This window comes from Pan paniscus, chromosome 20, assembly GCF_029289425.2.
Source record: "Pan paniscus chromosome 20, NHGRI_mPanPan1-v2.0_pri, whole genome shotgun sequence".
Classification (NCBI taxonomy): domain Eukaryota; kingdom Metazoa; phylum Chordata; class Mammalia; order Primates; family Hominidae; genus Pan; species Pan paniscus.
In genome coordinates, this window is record NC_073269.2 from 63,760,897 (window position 1) to 63,779,135 (window position 18,239).

Here is an 18,239-nt window from a genome sequence, read left to right on the forward strand (position 1 = left end):
TTTGACAACTTTTGCAAAACCTAAATGACTATGCAATAAATACTCAAATAAGCAGTTAGTAATTTTTGATGGACCAATACACGCTTCACGAGGTATTCTCTTTTCTTCAGTGAATTTCCACAGAATTTGAATTGTGATTGAAAGCACAACTAACATTCTCAGACTCCCTACTCTGTCAGTAAGAAAAGAATCATGTTGTAGTTAGAAACGTCCAGAATCTGCTTTAGAGAAACCAAGACCTACGCTTGAAGGTTACCAGGCCCTTGACTCACCCAACTGGGCTGAGATGTCATCAGGGAACTGCATATCATCAACATCTTCTGGTTAGTCATACAGGGGTGGGATAAGGATGACAATAATTTACACTTAATAATGTCCATATCCTAGACATTCTATCAGACCTTTTATAAACACTACGCACTTTTGCCCTGTAAAGTGGATTTGTCACCTAAATTAATATGAGGAAACTGAGGCTTCTTGGGTCTATAATTTGTTTTCAGCTGTGGCTGTTAAGTGGCATAGTTGGGAATGGAGTCCAAGGAGCCATGACTAACTACTGCCCAGCATGGCCTCCTACCCTAGGTCATCTATCTGGGTAGGTTCAGAGCCCTTTCTATGTTAGACGAACAAGGCTATGAAAAATTCAGCGTCCCAGGCAGCTGACATGAGGACAAGAATGTGTCTTGCCTTTTCTTCACCACAGAAACATGAACCTTCAGCTTCATTTATTCCCTAAACGTGGGTTCCTTGGATGCCAATCAAGAATCAAAACAGGAAAAGTCCTGCTGGCCCACAAATACAGAGGGTTTGATAGGTGAAATGTTATTGCCTGAGCTTCACCGTATCATCCCAACCACCCACATATCCTGTTACCTCTGCCTCCTAATATGTCTCAGGTCATCTTCTTCTCAACACCTCCAATTTCATGCCCTTGGGCCAATCTGCCAACATTCCTGAACTACACAATGCCTTCTGCCTTGTATCCTACATCAGTTTTTTCTCTACTTCAGTTCATTCTCCACATATCATGCAGAAGATGACTTCAACACAAATCAGGTTCTATTTGGGAGAATCAGAAGCATGTTGGTGGCTAGAGGGAGAAGGGCTTCCCTCCAAACTTTAGTGTTATAACATGGTTTAGGGTTATAACATGTCCTGCATTTTCAGTGGTCCCACCAGTAATTTCTATGTTGTCTTTTTTGTCAGGCTCATTGCTATTGTCCAGCCCCTAGGATTTGTTCCTCAGCAGACGACTCCTGTAATGCCCCTGACTCAATCCACATTCTCTTCCTCCTCTCTTCTTTACAGCAAGAACTAAAATCATTTCCTTGCAAACCTAGGCCAGCGAACAGGAGATTCACAACCATGTTATCGATTTGGTGCTGCCCTTCACACTTCATGGAACATGAAAGCTCAGTGAGGGTCTGAGTCCACTTCCCAGCAGAGAGAGCATAGCCATGTGCCATTTATGTGAGAGTGCAATCTTGGTACATTTAGAGTAACTGTTTAATCCAATATGCAGATGGATGGTGTTCAATTAGGAATTCTCAAAATTTTTTTAAAAGAATTCTCAAATAAAAATCTCATATAATTCCTATTCCATTTAAAGCCAATGATTTTGTCTTCCTGTGCTTTGAAACTAGAATATCCTTGTCTCAATCCCAAGACGGAAGCCAAGCTAAAAAACAAAAGGAGCAGGACTTCACAGAAGCCCTAAGGCTCAGTGAAGGATGGGCCATTGCACATTGCACAGTCTTTTTAAAAAAGCAATAATTGTACTGCTATCCACACATCCTTGTGAGTCATTTCTCATCAGACATATATTCTAAGCCATATGCAGTACATACAGCTCTAAATTCTAGTAATCATCCTGACAGAATTCTAATGAAGGAGGTGGATGAGCATTTACCAGATTCAAATGAATGCAAACTGAAAAATAGGCAAAACTATGTTAGATGACACAATGTAAGAAATCAGAAATGCCACAAATTAGACCTCCTTGGTGGGTGAATGACTTACAGTGGGGGTTACAGAAATGCTGGTATGGCTGGGCGCAGTGACTCACACCTGTAATCCAGTACTTTGGGAGGCCTAGGTGGGCAGATCACGAGGTCAGGAGATCGAGACCATCCTGGGCAACATGATGAAACCCCGTCTCTACTAAAAATACAAAAAATTAGCTGGGCATAGTGGTGCGTGCCTGTAGTCCCAGCTACTCGGGAGGCTGAGGCAGGGGAATCGCTTGAACCTGGGAGGCGGAGGTTGCGGTGAGCCGAGATTGCACCACTGCACTCCAGCCTGGTGACAGAGTGAGACTATGTCTCAAAAAAGAAAAAAAAAGAGAAATGCTGGTATACTAACACTGTTCTTTTTTGATTGGCACACTGCTTTTAGAGATGTGTTGACTTTGGGAATATTCATTGAGCTGTACAACTACATGTTAATTTTTGTGAATGTCATTTGTAAATTAAAATGTACCAAAGGTTCATGCTAACAAACCTGAAGTGCCTATTCAATATTGTTATGCAGGCTGGATGTGATGGCTCATGCCTGTAATCCCAGAACTTTGGAAGGCCTAGGCAGGTAGATCGCTTGAGCTCAGGAGTTCAAGACTAGCCTGGGCAACATGGCAAAACTCGTCTCCGCAAAAAAAAAAAAAAAACTAGCCAGGTATGGTGGCTTGCACCTGTGGTCCCAGCTACTTAGGAGGCTGAGGTGGGAGGATTCCTTGATCCTGGGAGGTGGAGGTTGTGGTGAGCTAGGATGGCACCACTGCACTCCAGCTTAGGCAACAGAAGGAGACCCTATCTCAAATATATACGTGTGTGTGTGTGTTTGTGTGTGTGTGTATATTATTCTCCAATGTGGAATAATAATTAATAATAATACTAATAATTCTTGGGCATTTACCCAATTGAAATAATAATTCTTGGGTATTTGCCTGATTGAAATGAAAAACTGTCTTTAACAAAAATTCTTCCAGTGATCTGGTAGAATTGTAAGAAAAAAAATTCTTTAATCCTAAGGCAAATATACAGTGGTTTTATTATTAATGTACAGTTTCTGACAAATTATTAACACATGAGGTGTATTAACTATGATATATACAGACAATGGGATACTACTCAGCAGTATAAATAAAGCATTGCTACACAAAACAAGGGTGAATCACAAATGCATTACACTAAGTGAATGAGGCCAGACTGCAAAAGCTACGTGCTGTTGGATTCCATGTACGTAACCCTGGAAATGTGTACGTTCCTAAAACTCCAAGAACACAGAAATCACATCCATGATCCTGGGGCCAGCAGTAGGGGAACGAATTAACCTCAAAGTGGCATGAGAGAGGAGGAGAGAGCTGCAAACTGACCACTGAGCACAATCATGTCCAGTTTCTTACATCACTGCTTTCCGCATGCCCTGGTCCAGCCACTGTGTCTTCCTTCCTGTTACTGCAGCTCACTAAGTTTTCTCCCACCACATCTCTTTGGCACTTGCTCTACCTTTTACCTGAATATGTTAAACTTGGTTCTTTCATAGCTGCCTCCTTCTCATTTTTTTTTTTTGGTGTCAACTCAATTATCACCTTCAAGAAAGCCACCCACATCCAACTCATCTGAATGGGCAGTGTCCTCAGCCTTCAGTTTAAACATTTCCAACTCTGTCCTCAATACAACTGCCATTCCCTCACATTCTCCCCTTCATATCCCCTATTATTTTCATCACTACTTAGAACAACTTCTGGCATTTGTTATTTATGTTTGTCTGTTTTTTTACCATTCTAGGTTCAGTTTCCAGGTAGAATGTGGACTTGGCAAATTCTACAAAACCAGACCAATATTTTCAAGGCTTGACCTGGGAGGAGAGAATGGTGTATTTGGGTGGTATGAGCAGAGGAAAAAACTTTTTCTCAGTATTTTCAGTCATTTTCTGGTGAGTCAGTTTTCAGCAGAGCAAGGACATCCAGGTAAGTCTCAAAGATGTGGTATCTATGGAAGAGTAGATGATTGTAGTGGTTAGGAATAGCTGTACTCTTGAGTAGTTGGTGATCCTGGTTCCTCAGTTCCACTGGAGCTTCCGAAGAGTTTATAATCACCAAGCCAACATCTGCTGGGATGGTGTCTTTGAGCATAAGACTATGTTTGGGCAATAACAGGACATAGGGCTGCTTACCTGTTGTAGAGCAGAACTGCTCTTCTGAAATATTAGTCTCCTTCCTCGTTGAGGAAATGGTTATATTTTCCCATCCTGTGGCGTCATCTCCCTGCCTACTTTTCCTTATAAGAATAGTTCAGATGGGTTAGTCTTGGCTGTCTAGCTGAGGCGACCAGACTTCAAGTGTCTGAGGACCAGGTAGCCATCTCCATGGAAGTCCAGAGTTTCCAGAGCTGCTGGGTGGTGACTTCTTCCGTTAAGCTCTAACCTTGGAGAGGGCAGGAGATGTCATCAAAATTTGTTTAGTTGGTTACAGCCCTCAGCCTTCCCTCATTCCCTGCAGCTGCTCATGTGTTGAGGGTTGACTTGTGATTAGACCCTGAGGTGCATCTGCTTTTCATGCCATCTTGGATGGGTTAGACTTCCCAAACACAGAGGAATGTGCTTGCTAGCCCTGAAGGAGATATGGCCAAAGGTAGAGTCTTGGACTCAAACTTTGATGTTCACACTCCTTATAGACATGTAAATATTCCTAAAGGTTGGAAATAAAAATAGATTCCAGAAGTTAGAGAGAAAACATATAGACCCGGCATATGTTGCTTTTAAAAAATAAAATAGCTTCATGGGATTTTTTTGTGAATTCAATGAGATATAAGTGAATTTCTTATGTAGATAATGATTTTACCTAAACCAAATAATTAAATAGTCTACTTGGTCCTCACCAGTCATGTTATTTGCAATTCTACATATGAGCCTGCTTTAGTGGGTTGTCTCTTCCTGTGATAAAATTAAAATGTCTACATATACTCTTGATTTCAAAACTATTACACAATTCACTACAACTTTCAAAAGAGGTATAGTTTGTTTCTTAATTAAAACCACATCTGTGAAACAACCAGTAGTGATAAAACATGGTTTCTTTCTCTTTTTTTTAATTTATTTTTTTGAGACAGAGTCTTGCTGTGTCACCCAGGCCGGAGTGCAGTGGCACAATCTCAGCTCACTGCAACCTCTCCCTCCTAGGTTCAAGTGATCTTCTGCCTCAGCCTCCTGAGTAGCTGGGATTACAGTCACCTGCCCCCACGCCTGGCTAAAAAATATAGTTCCTAGGCATCCTTTCTTTTCACATCACCTCACATGCCTGATACACCCCATTAAGCTAACATTTGCATTACATTTTTGTTAATCATTTTGATAATCATTCTATAAATGTCTTTATAGTTTTACTACATACATATATTTTCCTAAATGATATACTGTTTCTTATTTCCAGATTCTGAATTTTCTATACATTTTACACTGTATGGGTGACTAGATTCTATAATATGTTTTTTAGGTTTGTCCACAAAGGTTCCTGTCATGATGGTCAGCTAATTTCCATAATCTATTAGATGATTAATCCAGAATCTACTCTTCTAATAGATGTTCTCAAGGAAGTGAAACATTTATTCCTGTGCTTGGTTTCAGAAGGAGGATATTATTTACATATTGTCCCACTCCTGTCATGGATTCATCTCTCCTCACTCTCCTCCTCCCCTCCCTTCCATATGCCACATAATGGTCTAACTGAAATAACTAATGCCATAGCTGCCATGGAAGGGGTAAAGAGCTTGTGTCTCTCTCTATTCTACCATGTTCTCAATCCCAATATTGACTCCCCTCCTCCTTTTCAGAGTCAAGTAGTACCGAACACCCAGTTCCAGAAAGCTCCAAGAAGGAGGGAAGGCTTCATTTTCTCTTGTCCTCATAAGTCACTCCAATGCTGTGTTGAAATTGATCATTATTCAGCCAACAGATGGAAGGGGCAGGAAAAGAAGTAGGGAAATTAGATTGACACGAGGGGACTAGATTCAATGGGAATGGATGTAGTGGGACTACACATAATAAAGGGTTAACATCATTTTTTTTTATCAATAGTTGTGTGTTGTAAACAACAGTCTAGCATTCTACCCACCTGTGAGGAACTGGCTTTATATTTGGAAATGGAAGAGCAGTGGGAACATGGAGCATAAAGGGATGAAGGAGAGAAATGGAGGGGGAGTTGCCTTATGGGTTTGCCACCTATTGTTGTGCCTGTACACCAATGTTGGGTCTTTGAGGAAGGAAAGAGCACAAATGAGCATGGGATAAAGGAGGAAAGTAAATCCTTGGGCTCCCATACTCTCTCATCACCTACATCCAGAATTCAGAGCCTTTTCTTATTGTCATACATCAGGCATTGCTTGGCCACCGTTAATTTTAATATTGGGTGTCCTTTTGTCAAAGGAAATTTGGGGATCTATACGTGGCTCTGCCCAGAGAAACCTCTTTACTGTGGCCCTGAAGATCCTCTTCAATTCCTTCAAAAGAAGGAAAGATTGGGGTATCAGCTGCAGGAAACTGAAATCCAGGCCCATCTCCAAAAACAGCAGTTTCTGGATGAGTCCGAGAGAAGTTCTCAACCCTAATTTCTCCTCCATCTCCTATTCCGTTATCTCCATCTCCATCATCATCTCCATCTCCGTCTCCATCTCCATGTCCATCTCCATCATCATCTATCATCTCCAATCTCCATCTCCGAAGTTATGCCCACTTCCTGGAAGTTTGGAGCCACGGGAACTACATTGCCCAAAAGGCGCAGCGCCGCGAGGCGGCGATCCCTGACCAATGAAAAGAGGTCTGCCCGAGCGTGCGACACGCAATGGGCGGGACTTCCGGCGTCTCCCATTGATGTTCACGTTCGCGACTCTCAGGTGAACTAGCCTGCGAGAAGCTGGTTGTGCGCTGAGGCGACCAGCGCCGGAAGGCACGGTGGCGACGCACGCTGTTCTCGCCGCTCAGAGGCGGGTCTGAGGCTCGGTGGCGGCGCCCAGGGTGGCCCGGGCCCTTTCCTCGGTCATTGTCTCCCCTCCAGCTCTACTCGCAGGCTCCGATGGCGGCGGCCGCGCTGAGGGACCCCGCTCAGGTGAGCGCCGCGTCCTCCCGGCCTCCCCCGAATCCTAAAGCCCTGTGAGGGCCGCCTGCTCAGGTCCCCGGGTGCAGAACTGTGGGGCGTTCGTGGGCGGGGTCCCGTTTCTGACACGCAGTGTGATGGGGTGGCAATGGAGGGCAAGGGGCCCGGCTCGCAAAGATGTGAGGCGCATTCAGCGAGTCCCGAACCTGAGGCCTCCTGGTGTCTGTAGTGGGCAGCTTGGGAAGGGACGAGGCGCGTGTCGAGCGACACCCCGAGCAGCTGCGCTTTCATCCTGAGGGGGCCACAGTGGCCGCGGAGGGCTGGAGACAGAAGAGTGACACGATCTGTTTCTCAAAGTTTGCCAAAGGCCCCTCAAGGCAAAACAGACTGGGGTGGGGGTGAGGCGGGTGAAGACAGACCTGTGAGTAGATAAATTCAGTAGACTAGTGGAGAGTCTACTGGGACTGGGCCACAGAGGAGGGGAAGTGATCAGATCTTGGATGGATTTCAAAAACTGAACAGACGGGAATTCCTGTTGCATCAGATGTGACTGAAAGAAAGTAGGGAATGAAGAGCCATTCTGGATTTTTATTTGTATTTTTGTTTGTTTGTTCCTGAATATCAGGAAGGATGGAGATGGGTAAGGCTGTGCAGGGAGTAGGTTTTGGACATGGTAATCCTGAGATGACCCAGAGTGGAGGTGTCGTGTCCACATGGGCAGCTTGCCCACTCACATCTGGAAGTTTGGGGAGGGATCTGGGCTGGAGATATGGTAGATATTGGCTGGTTGGGTAGAGGCCTGGACTAGGGTAAGTCCTGGGGCTCCTATTTAGGAGGGAGAATCTTAAGGTTCCCTTTCAGATGGGCCCTAAGGTGAGAGAAGGGAGAGATGGCCCTGTAGGACGGGGCTGCCTCTATAGCATGGAGTTTTGTGGTCAGAAGTGGTTCTGTCTGGTGTCTGCCGGAATGGAGGGTTATAGAGTATGAAGACCCAGGACTGCATGGAGACTGCAGTGTTGAGTAGTATATAGGTTTGCCACTCCAGGCTCAGCAGTTCCTCATGTACGGTCCATATGGACAAAAGGAAACGTCAGCCAGGCTGCTGGAGCAGCCCCTTTGGTGCCTAAGTTTCCCTAGCCGTCAGCACAGGAGGGATGATCAACTGCTCCAGTAGAAGGGCTCTCAGCAGGATGGTCTTCAGGGGAGTATATAGCAGGCAGCCAGGTTGCCAAAAGGAATGGTATGTGCTCAGGTTTCTCAGACCCAGGTCCCAGTTTATTAACTTGTGAATTTATGAGGTAAGTATTTAAGCACTAATTGATCATAGTTCATATACACATAGGGGCAAATAAAACAACACGGATTTATTAAGTTAAACTGATGTAAGCACTTCATAATTGGTTGTAAAGTTAGTATGCTGGAAAGTATTTGATTAAAATAAAGCACCTTAAGTATCACATTCTTAATTTAAAAGTAAGTTTAAGAAACCCATATTTTCTTTTTCTTTCTTTCTTTTTTTTTTTTTTTTTTTTTTTGAGACAGAGTTTCGCTTTTGTTGCCCAGGCTAAACTGCAATGGTGCAATCTCTGCTCACTGCAACCTCTGCCTCCCTGGTTCAAGCGATTCCCCTGCCTCAGCCTCCTGAGTAGCTGGGATTTCAGGCATGCACCACCACGCTCGGCTAATTTTTATATTTTTAGTAGAGACGAGGTTTCACCATGTTAGCCAGGCTGGTCTCAAACTCCTGACCTTAGACGATCTGCCCACCTCGGCCTCCCAAAGCATTGGGATTACAGGTGTGAGCCACTGCGCCTAGCCAGAAACCCACATTTTGAAAACCTACCAGTTTATTTGCGCTGAAAATGTTGACAGAAGCATTATTTATGTGTACAGTAAGAGTTGATACTTAGTCCTAGACACATAAGAATGAGTTTGATACAAACAATCGTCGTATTGAGTAAATACCATTATTATTGCCATGTTGCAGATGGCAACACCAAGGCACAGGGAAGTTGAGCACTTTTCCAAGGGCACACAACAGGTAAGAGGTATCACTAAGAACCAAAGCCCAGATTGTAGATAGTCAGGCACACCTGACTCCAGGCTAGACGAGTGGGCTTGGATGATCCTTTGGCAACATCACTGTCTGGTTCTCATGGTCTTGATTTTCCATAGGTTCCTGTGGCTGCAGACTTGCTTACAGACCATGAGGAGGTAAGTGGAGGATGTCTCAGGTCCTCACGCTCCTGCACTCCTACCTACATGGTCTTCAGAATTATGGTGTCTTGAGGCTCCTTGCTGGCTATTCTCCCTACCCTTCCATTTGAGTTCCCTGGAAGATGGTCACACACAGTCAGGGCCCTGAGTCCAGACTATATATTATTCTTATTATTTTCTTTTAAGACAGAGTTTTGCTCTTGTTGCCCAGGCTGGAGTGCAAAGGCGCGATCTCGGCTCACTGCAACTTCTGGCTCCTGGGTTCAAGCAATTCTCCTGTCTGAGCCTCCCGAGTAGCTGGGATTACAGGCATGCGCCACCACACCAGCTAATTTTGTATTTTTGGTAGAGACAGGTTTCTCCACGTTGGTTAGGTTGGTCTCAAACTCCCGACCTCAGATGATCCGCCCGCCTTGGCCTTCTAAAGTGCTGGGATTACAGGCGTGAGCCACCGTGCCCAACCCAGACTATGTATTCTATGGAGAGGTTCTCATTTCTGGCAACCAATGACAGGAGGTTTAGAAGGCATAGTGATCAACATTAGAAAATACATGGAGGTAAGGTTGAGCTGGGAATGCTTAGACAACCTCAGATCTCCATTATGTCTGGGGGAAGCATCAGCGGGTATAAGGCAAACATGAAGTGATTGGCTGAGGAGCTGAGCTGAGGTGTCCTGATATGTGTGCAATTCCAAGTAGCTAAAGATGAAGCAAGAAAAAGAGCCAAGGAGGGAGGCCTTCAAAGTGGGGCTGAGGATTGGCCCTGGCAGTCAGTGCCATTGGGGGTCTGGGATGGCACGGAGTTCTGATTGCATTTGGTAAGTGCCCTCTGGATGCCATGTGTAGACTGGCATGTGATACTAGGGGAAGCACATGAGGTGATGTAGGGGGTAGTGGTTGTGGTACAAAGTATGTGCACATTCTAATAAGTGTAAACAGATGTCCCCAGGACCTTGTACTGGGGGCTTCAGGGAGAACACTGACACAAATTTGATTGTATTTGAGAAACACAGTCTAGGGGATCCAAGGTAAATTGTCTGGCAAGAGAAGAGTAGGACTCTGCATACCATGCCCAGAGCTGAGATGGACTTTATCTGCCTACCTGCCTGTTGTTGCTCAGTGGGAGCATGAGGAGAGAGTGGGCATCAGTGGCTCTGGGGCAGGGTCTCTCCTCTGAGATGGGGATTAAGGAAGAGGGTGAGCAGGGGTGGATGTTTAGGCAGATGCCTAAATTTCCCAGTAAGGAGGCTGCAGATAAACTCAACTCTGTCCATCTTAGCAGGGCTATGTGACCTTTGAGGATGTGGCTGTCTACTTCTCCCAGGAGGAATGGAGGTTGCTTGATGACGCTCAGAGGCTCCTCTACCGCAATGTGATGCTGGAGAACTTTACACTTCTGGCCTCTCTGGGTAAGGTTCTCACACCCCACCCCAGCATCCTGAGCTGGGCTCGGCTTTTCCTCCTTTTCCTAGGGAGAGGTCTGTTCTTCCCAAAGCTGAACTGTGGGTACTCATTCCTTCTCCAGTATCCTGAAGTAGCTATTGTAATAGGCCTGGGCTGTGTATACTACCACCTTCTCTCCCCGAGCTGCCCCACAGCTGTGCAGGAAAGGGTTTGGGGGTCAGGAGTCTTGCAGTCAGCTTGATGGATCTTATCCCTGGTGGCCTCTCTGTGGCCTGGTGACACTGTGCAGATCTGTGGTAGTTCTGTTCCCCTACATTCTGCCTGCCTCCTCTAGCCAACATACCTGGGTGTCGGTCTGTGCCAGCAATTGAGTCACTAATGTGATTGCTGTTTGACTGGGTTGTTCCTGCAAGACCCTCCTCCAAGGTTCTTTCTGTACTATTTTGTTTTCTTTCCTGTGGTCCATGATGAGATAAGTCATTCTGGCTCAGTGCTGCCACTCACCTGTCGTTTTCCTTAGGACTTGCATCTTCCAAGACCCATGAAATAACCCAGCTGGAGTCATGGGAGGAGCCCTTCATGCCTGCTTGGGAAGTTGTGACTTCAGCCATACCGAGAGGTAGTTGGTGGGTGGAGCTCAGGGAGGTGTGAACTCAGGGATGGATTCATATCATACCAGTAGGCCCAGATATTTTGATACCAAGGCAAGGTGTCGTCGCTGATTTCTATCTTTTCTTCCTTAGTCACCCATTTATATCTATTCTGATATTTGACCTAGGGCCATTCCCCACCTCTCTGTACTCCATGTTTCACCCAATCATCAGCAGAACCCTTCAGCAGTGGCTTTCACTGAATGTGTGGTGAGGTGGATGCTTATCCTTGCATAGTCCTTGAGCATCAGCTATTTGGTTGCAGTTGGTTTTTTCTGGACCTGGACATAACCTTCTGTGCCGTGTTCCTGTGTCTCCAGCAGCCAAAGTCCTGTGGAAAGCCATTTGCAGAGGATTGTGTTGGGGACACTGCCTCTCCTCCCTGTGCTATACCCCATCCTTGCATCCTTGGTGCTCATGAGGCCTCCCCAAATCCTTGAGCTGGCCAGATTCAGCACTGCACAGCAGGCCCTTCCCTGCTGAGAGCTAGCCGTCTTTATTTCTGCCAGCAGCCCCAGGCACTAATTACTGGGTGTGTTAGACACATTTGTGAGAGTGCTGCCTCCTCACACCAAAGTCTACATTTACTTCTTCAACATTTATCTTCTGTCAGGTTGTTGGCAAGGAGCCGAGGCTGAGGAGGCTCCTGAGCAGAGTGCTTCTGTAGGACTGCTCAGTTCAAACATTCAGCAACACCAGAAGCAGCACTGTGGAGAGAAACCCTTAAAAAGACAAGAGGGCGGGGTCCCAGTTTTGAGGAGTTGCAGAGTCCACCTATCAGAGAAGTCCTTGCAAAGCAGGGAGGTTGGGAAGGCCCTCCTGACCAGCTCAGGTGTTCTCAAGCACCAGGTGACTCACACGGGAGAGAAGTCACATAGGAGCTCCAAAAGTAGGGAGGCCTTTCATGCTGGAAAAAGGCATTACAAATGCAGCGAATGTGGGAAAGCCTTTGGTCAGAAATATTTACTTGTTCAGCACCAGAGACTACATGCTGGGAAAAAGACGTATGAATGCAGTGAATGTGGGAAGTTATTTAGAGATATGTCCAACCTTTTTATACACCAAATAGTTCACACTGGAGAAAGGCCTTACGGGTGTAGTAACTGTGGAAAATCCTTTAGCCGTAATGCTCACCTCATTGAACACCAGAGAGTTCACACTGGAGAAAAGCCTTTTACATGCAGTGAATGTGGAAAAGCTTTCAGGCATAATTCCACACTTGTTCAGCATCACAAAATCCACACTGGAGTAAGGCCTTATGAGTGCTGTGAATGTGGAAAATTGTTTAGTTTCAACTCCAGCCTCATGAAACATCAGAGAGTTCACACTGGAGAAAGACCTTATAAGTGCAGTGAATGTGGAAAATTCTATAGCCACAAGTCCAACCTTATTAAACATTGGCGTGTTCATACTGGAGAAAGGCCTTACAAGTGCAGCGACTGTGGGAAATTTTTTACCCAATGCTCAAGCCTCATGCAACATCAAAAAGTTCACACTGGAGAAAAGCCTTTTAAGTGCAATGAATGTGGGAGATTCTTTAGAGAGAATTCCACCCTAGTTAGACATCAGAGGGTTCACACTGGAGCAAAGCCTTATGAGTGCAGGGAATGTGGGAAATTTTTTAGCCAAAGCTCAAGCCTCATGCAACATCGAAAAGTTCACATTGGAGAAAAGCCTTTTAAGTGCAATGAATGTGGGAGATTGTTTAGAGAGAATTCCAGCCTTGTTAAACATCAGAGGGTTCACACTGGAGCAAAGCCTTATGAGTGCAGGGAATGTGGGAAGTTTTTTCGCCACAACTCCAGTCTTTTTAAACATCGAAGGATTCACACTGGAGAAATGTAGTGATTGTGTGAAATCCTTTAGCCAGTGTTTCAACCTCATTCAACACCAGAAAGTTCACAGTGGAAAAAATCTTGAAGGTAACAGATGGAAATCCGTTAGCCACACCTCCAGTCTCATTCAACACTGGACAGTTTACAATGTGGACAATGTAGTGAATATGGAAAAAGGTTTCAGCCAAAGGCCTAACCCTATTCAACACCAGAAAGTTTAGACTGGAGAAAGGCCTTAGGGTGACAGGTTATGTACTGTCCCTGAATCAATATGACCTCACTTAAAACAGAAACTCTGAGGATGGCCTTTATGAGGGAGCTGGCAATTGAACATCATTCATCTAAATATGCACACTGGAGGCAAGATGAGAATTCCTGACAGATTGTCCTTCCTGAGAAGACAGCCCTCTGCCTTGGAGCTCCAGAGAGAGGGAGCCCTGTATTCTTGGCTGTACCCGTCGAATGGAGTTTTGATCTCGCTGAGTTTGGAGTTGGGGGAGGAAAGGAGTGGTCTTGGTTCAAATGTGACTCACTTTTGCTGTTCTTGTGAATGTTAGATCTTCTTTAATAAATATTTATTTCCCATACACCCTTATGACCATTTCCAGAGACTGAATTGTGTTTTTATAATTTTCACCCTTTTGGCTATGTAACAGGTCTGCAAAGCTCCTCATTCAGTTATTCTGTAAGTTGATCCAAATGTTTGAAATTTTAAGAACTTGCCAAATTGTGTTCTAAATGGTTAGCATTTCATATTTCCTCCTGGAATATATTAGATTTTCCATTTCTTCACATTACTGACAGTTTATATGTGTAGAAGTCATAGGCCATTCATTTTAGCCATGTTACTAAGTGTGAAGTAGTATTTCATTGTAGTTCTTAATTTGTATTTTTCCGATGACTCAGTTTTGAGCATTTTTTAATGTGTTTACTTGTCACCCATATATCTTCTTTAGTCAAATGTATTTTTTGCCTGTTTTTTAAAACATTTGGTTGGTTACAAGTTCTTAATATTTCTGGAGACAAATTCCTTATTTGATATAAGCATTGTCAGTATTTTCTCATGGTCCATGGCTTTTGTTTTCTTTTCTTTTTTAAAATTTAGAGATGAGGTCGTGCTATGTTGCACAGACTAGTCTCTAACTCCTGGCCTCAAGTGATCATCCTGCCTCAGCCTCCCAAAGTGCTGGGATTACAGGCATGAGCCACCATGCTTGGCCTTGTTTTCAATTCTTAACAGTATCTTTCCTAGAGCAGACTGTCTTAATTTTATGAAGCCCAATTTATCCATTTGTTATTTTATTCATTGTGCATTTGGTGTTGCATCCTCTTACTATACCATATCTTTGCCTATAAATAAAAGCCTTGACTGAGTGCGGTGGCTCACGCCTGTAATCCCAACACTTTGGGAGGCCAAGGCGGGTGGATCACAAGGTCTGGAGATTGAGACCATCCTGGCTAACACAGTGAAACTCCCTCTCAACTAAAAATACAAAAAATTAGCTGGGCGTGGTGGCGGCTGCCTGTAGTTCCAGCTATCCTGGAGGCTGAGGCAGGAGAATGGTGTGAGCCCGGGAGGCGGAGCTTGCAGTGAGCTGAGATTGCGCCACTGCACTCCAGCCTGGGGCACAAAGCCAGACTCTGTCTCAAAAAAAAAAAAAAAAGCCTTATGTGAGTATGCTACTGTAATCTTATGAATCTTTTTAAATATCTAACTTCTGAAATATTTGTAGGTTTAACTACAAATAAATAATTCAATATATAGATAAATGTGTACATATTCCCTATCTTTACTGAGAGCCTAGCAAGCCATGGCATTCCAGTAGTTTTGAGCACATTTAATACCCAGTTATTGGTTTATATAATTTTTTAATAAAAGGAACCAGAACTCTTTAGAGAAGAGGCTGTTTTCAAGTTGTGGCAGAAAAGGTACAACATGATTTGAGGAAATACTGCATTGGAAAATAAATAAATGTTCACAGAATAATGTTGACATATTAGCTTTTTATTGCTATCCTGACAAATCACCACAAACTTATGGTTTAAACAACACAAATATAACAGAAGTCTCACTGGGTTAAAATCAAAGTGTTGGCATGATTATGTTCCTTTCTAGAGTGTCAGAGAGGATCTGTTTCTTGCTTATTTCAGTTGTTAGCATATTTAAGTTCTTCGTGGTTGTAGGACTGAGATTCCTTTTTCTTGATGGCATCAGCTGAGGGTCATTCCTAGACTATATAAGAACTTTTATGAAAAAGGAAGAAGTAATACCAATTGTATACAAACTTCCAAGAGGACAAAGGTTCAAAGAATTCTGGACTATATGAAAGTTAGCATTAACAGGACACTAAAGTAGGCAATGACATTAAACAAAACTATAGACCAATAATCACATGAATATAGACACAGAGCCTTAAGAAAATTTTAGCAAATTGAGGCACTCGTCCTTCAAGTCACCCCCTTGGGTCTCTTCCAAGCATACTTGCCTTTCTTTCCTGTTCTAAAGCCTTTTTAAATAAACTTGCACTCATGCTAAAACAAAACAAAAAGACATTTAGCAAATTGAATCCAGCCATATACAAACAATAATAAATCATAACCTAGTGAGGTTTATCAATAATACAAGTTTGATTCAACAATTCAAACTCTTTATTAATCTATATTAGCAGACTAAAATGAAAATCTCAAAATGTAATAAAAGCATTCTACAGAATTCAAAACTAGGTTATGATACATGCAACAAATTAAACAAGATGGTGATTTCTTCAACCTGATACAGCACATCTATGAAAAACAGCTAACAGCACATTTGATATATATGTGATCAAATATTTGATAAGCTGATTTTCCCCAACATTAGGAATAACATAAATACGTCAACATTCATCACTTCTCATTAAAAAAAAAACTAATGATTGTAAAGGCAGAACCCAAACTGTCTGTATTTACATATGACATGATAATGTTGAAAATTCGAAATTATCTACTAAAAAGCTACTAGATCTAATAATTGAGTTTAGCAAGGTCCTAAGATAAAAAGGCCAGTGTATAAAAAGTAGGTGTCTATACTAGGTTGGTATATAGCTAGCAAATACATGCTTGGCAACTGAAAAAATGTACTTCACAATAGCATAAAAATATGAAATATTTAGAAATAAATTTAACAAAATATGTTCAAGAACTTTAAAACATTCCTGAGAGACATTAAACAAGGCATAAATAAATGACACAAGAAGTTCCTGAATCTGAGACTTAATACTTCGAAGTTGTCAGTTTTCCTTTATCCTAATAAAAACCTAATCTTTTAAATAAAAATTTACAAATGTATTCTAAAAAGTTACATGGAAATACAAAGGGCCTGGACTAATTGCCAAAACAATTTTATAAATAAGAATAAGTTTGAAAATCTTTATGACTTCAGGACATATAAACGTACAGTAATTGAGAGTACAGTATTAGCTAAAGGACAGACAGAGATGAACAGAAGAGAATAGAGAACCCAGAAATACACTCACACAACACTCTATTGTCAATCTCTTTTCAACGAAGTTGCAAAAGTGTAAAACAACTTCAGAAAACAGTGTAGCAGCTTTAAAGGTAGCATAAGCTTACCATATAGTTTAGGAATCTTACCTATTGGGATATCCCCAAGAGAACAAAAGCATATGTTCTAGAAATACTTACACTTGCATGCTCAGCAGTTTTATTTATAAAACCCAAACACCAGAATTTGTTTTTAAAACACACACACACATACACACACACACAAACTAAAATTTCCGTGAACAGAAGAATGAATAATCAATTATGGTATATCTTAACATAAAATACCATTCAACAACATAAAAGAATAAACTATGAATACAAGTAAAAATATCATAGTTAAATCTGAAAATCCCTGAGCCAAGTGGAAGAAGCCAGACACAAAAGTTGACATACAGTATGATTCCATTTATATGAAATGAAGAAGCTGCAAAACTAGAGTAAAAGAATGCAGATCACTGGTTATTGAGCCTGCGGTCTGAGGGGGAAGGTTCTGACTGAAAGAGTACAGGAAAACGTTATCAGGCAATGGTAATTTTCTCTATCATGACTGTGTTGGTGGTTTCATGACAGTACAGCTGACCCTTAAATAACACAGGTTTGAAATGCACAGGTCCAATTATATGTGAATGTTTTTCAGTAAATATATTGGAAAAAATTTTTGAATATTTGAGACAATTTCAAAAAACCAGAATTCATTGAATAGGTATGCCAAGAATGTATAACACAAAATATATGTAGGTTCTATTTTATCATTACAAAACCAGAGCGATATTTTCTTTTCTTTTTTTTTTTTTGTTTTTGAGACGGATTCTCTCCCTGTCGCCCAGGCTGGAGTGCAGTGGCATGAACTCCACTCACTGCAAGCTCCACCTCCCGGGTTCATGCCATTCTCCCGTCTCAGCCTCCCGAGTAGCTGGGACTACAGGCACCTGCTACCACACCCGGCTAATTTTTTGTATTTTTTAGTACAGACGGGGTTTCACCGTGTTAGCCAGGATAGTCTCGATCTCCTGACCTTGTGATCCACCCGCCTCGGCCTCCCAAAGTGCTGGGATTACAGGCGTAAGCCACCACCTCCCTACTCTTTCTACCCAATAAATATGAAGGTCTGTGGAAGCTCAGGGCCCTTCCTCACTAGAAGCAAGAAGCCCCCTGACCCCTTCTTTAAAACAGATTTATTTTGCCTTTGTTTTCATTTCTGCATTCGTTCCCCTTCGTTCAGTCCCATAGTAACTGTGACAGGAATATGGAGCAGAAATGGATGAAGGGGAGAAATTGAGGGGGAGTTGGCTTATGGGTTGGCTGCCTGTTGTTGTGCCTTTACACCAATGTTGGGTCCTTGAGGAAGGAAAGAACACAAATGAACATGGGGTGAAAGAGGAACGTAAATCCTTGGGCTCCCCTACTCTCTCATCACCTACATCCAGAATTCAGAGCCTTTTCTTATTATCATACATCAGGCATTAATATTGGGTGTCCCCTTGCCAAAGGAAATTTAGGA

General features: G+C 43.0%; 2 protein-coding genes across 9 annotated transcripts in view; both read left to right on the forward strand.

The window, feature by feature from the left end:
• ZNF547 (zinc finger protein 547) overlaps window positions 1–13,787 on the forward strand; it is a 124,676-nt gene extending 110,889 nt beyond the window's left edge. Inside the window, exons 14-16 of the mRNA XM_034946027.3 lie at window positions 3,786–3,967; window positions 9,263–9,301; window positions 10,586–13,787. The gene's annotated coding sequence lies outside the window, so the exon portion shown is untranslated. The remainder of the gene's footprint in view (window positions 1–3,785; window positions 3,968–9,262; window positions 9,302–10,585) is intronic.
• ZNF419 (zinc finger protein 419) lies at window positions 6,826–13,787 on the forward strand. 8 transcript variants are annotated; one of them, XM_034946010.3, is made up of 5 exons: window positions 6,860–7,099; window positions 9,263–9,301; window positions 10,583–10,712; window positions 11,228–11,326; window positions 11,971–13,787. In XM_034946010.3, exons 1-5 carry the CDS (start codon window positions 7,067–7,069, stop codon window positions 13,200–13,202), a joined length of 1,533 nt encoding a protein of 510 aa, XP_034801901.3. In that variant the 5' UTR covers window positions 6,860–7,066; the 3' UTR covers window positions 13,203–13,787. The 8 variants fall into 8 exon arrangements, with proteins under 8 accessions (XP_054959900.1, XP_034801907.3, XP_034801901.3 ...); XM_034946011.3 differs by having other exon boundaries at window positions 6,861–7,099; window positions 10,586–10,712; XM_055103925.2 differs by lacking the exon at window positions 9,263–9,301 and having other exon boundaries at window positions 6,826–7,099; window positions 10,586–10,712; window positions 11,228–11,337; window positions 11,971–12,024.
• Window positions 13,788–18,239: the final 4,452 nt, after the last annotated feature.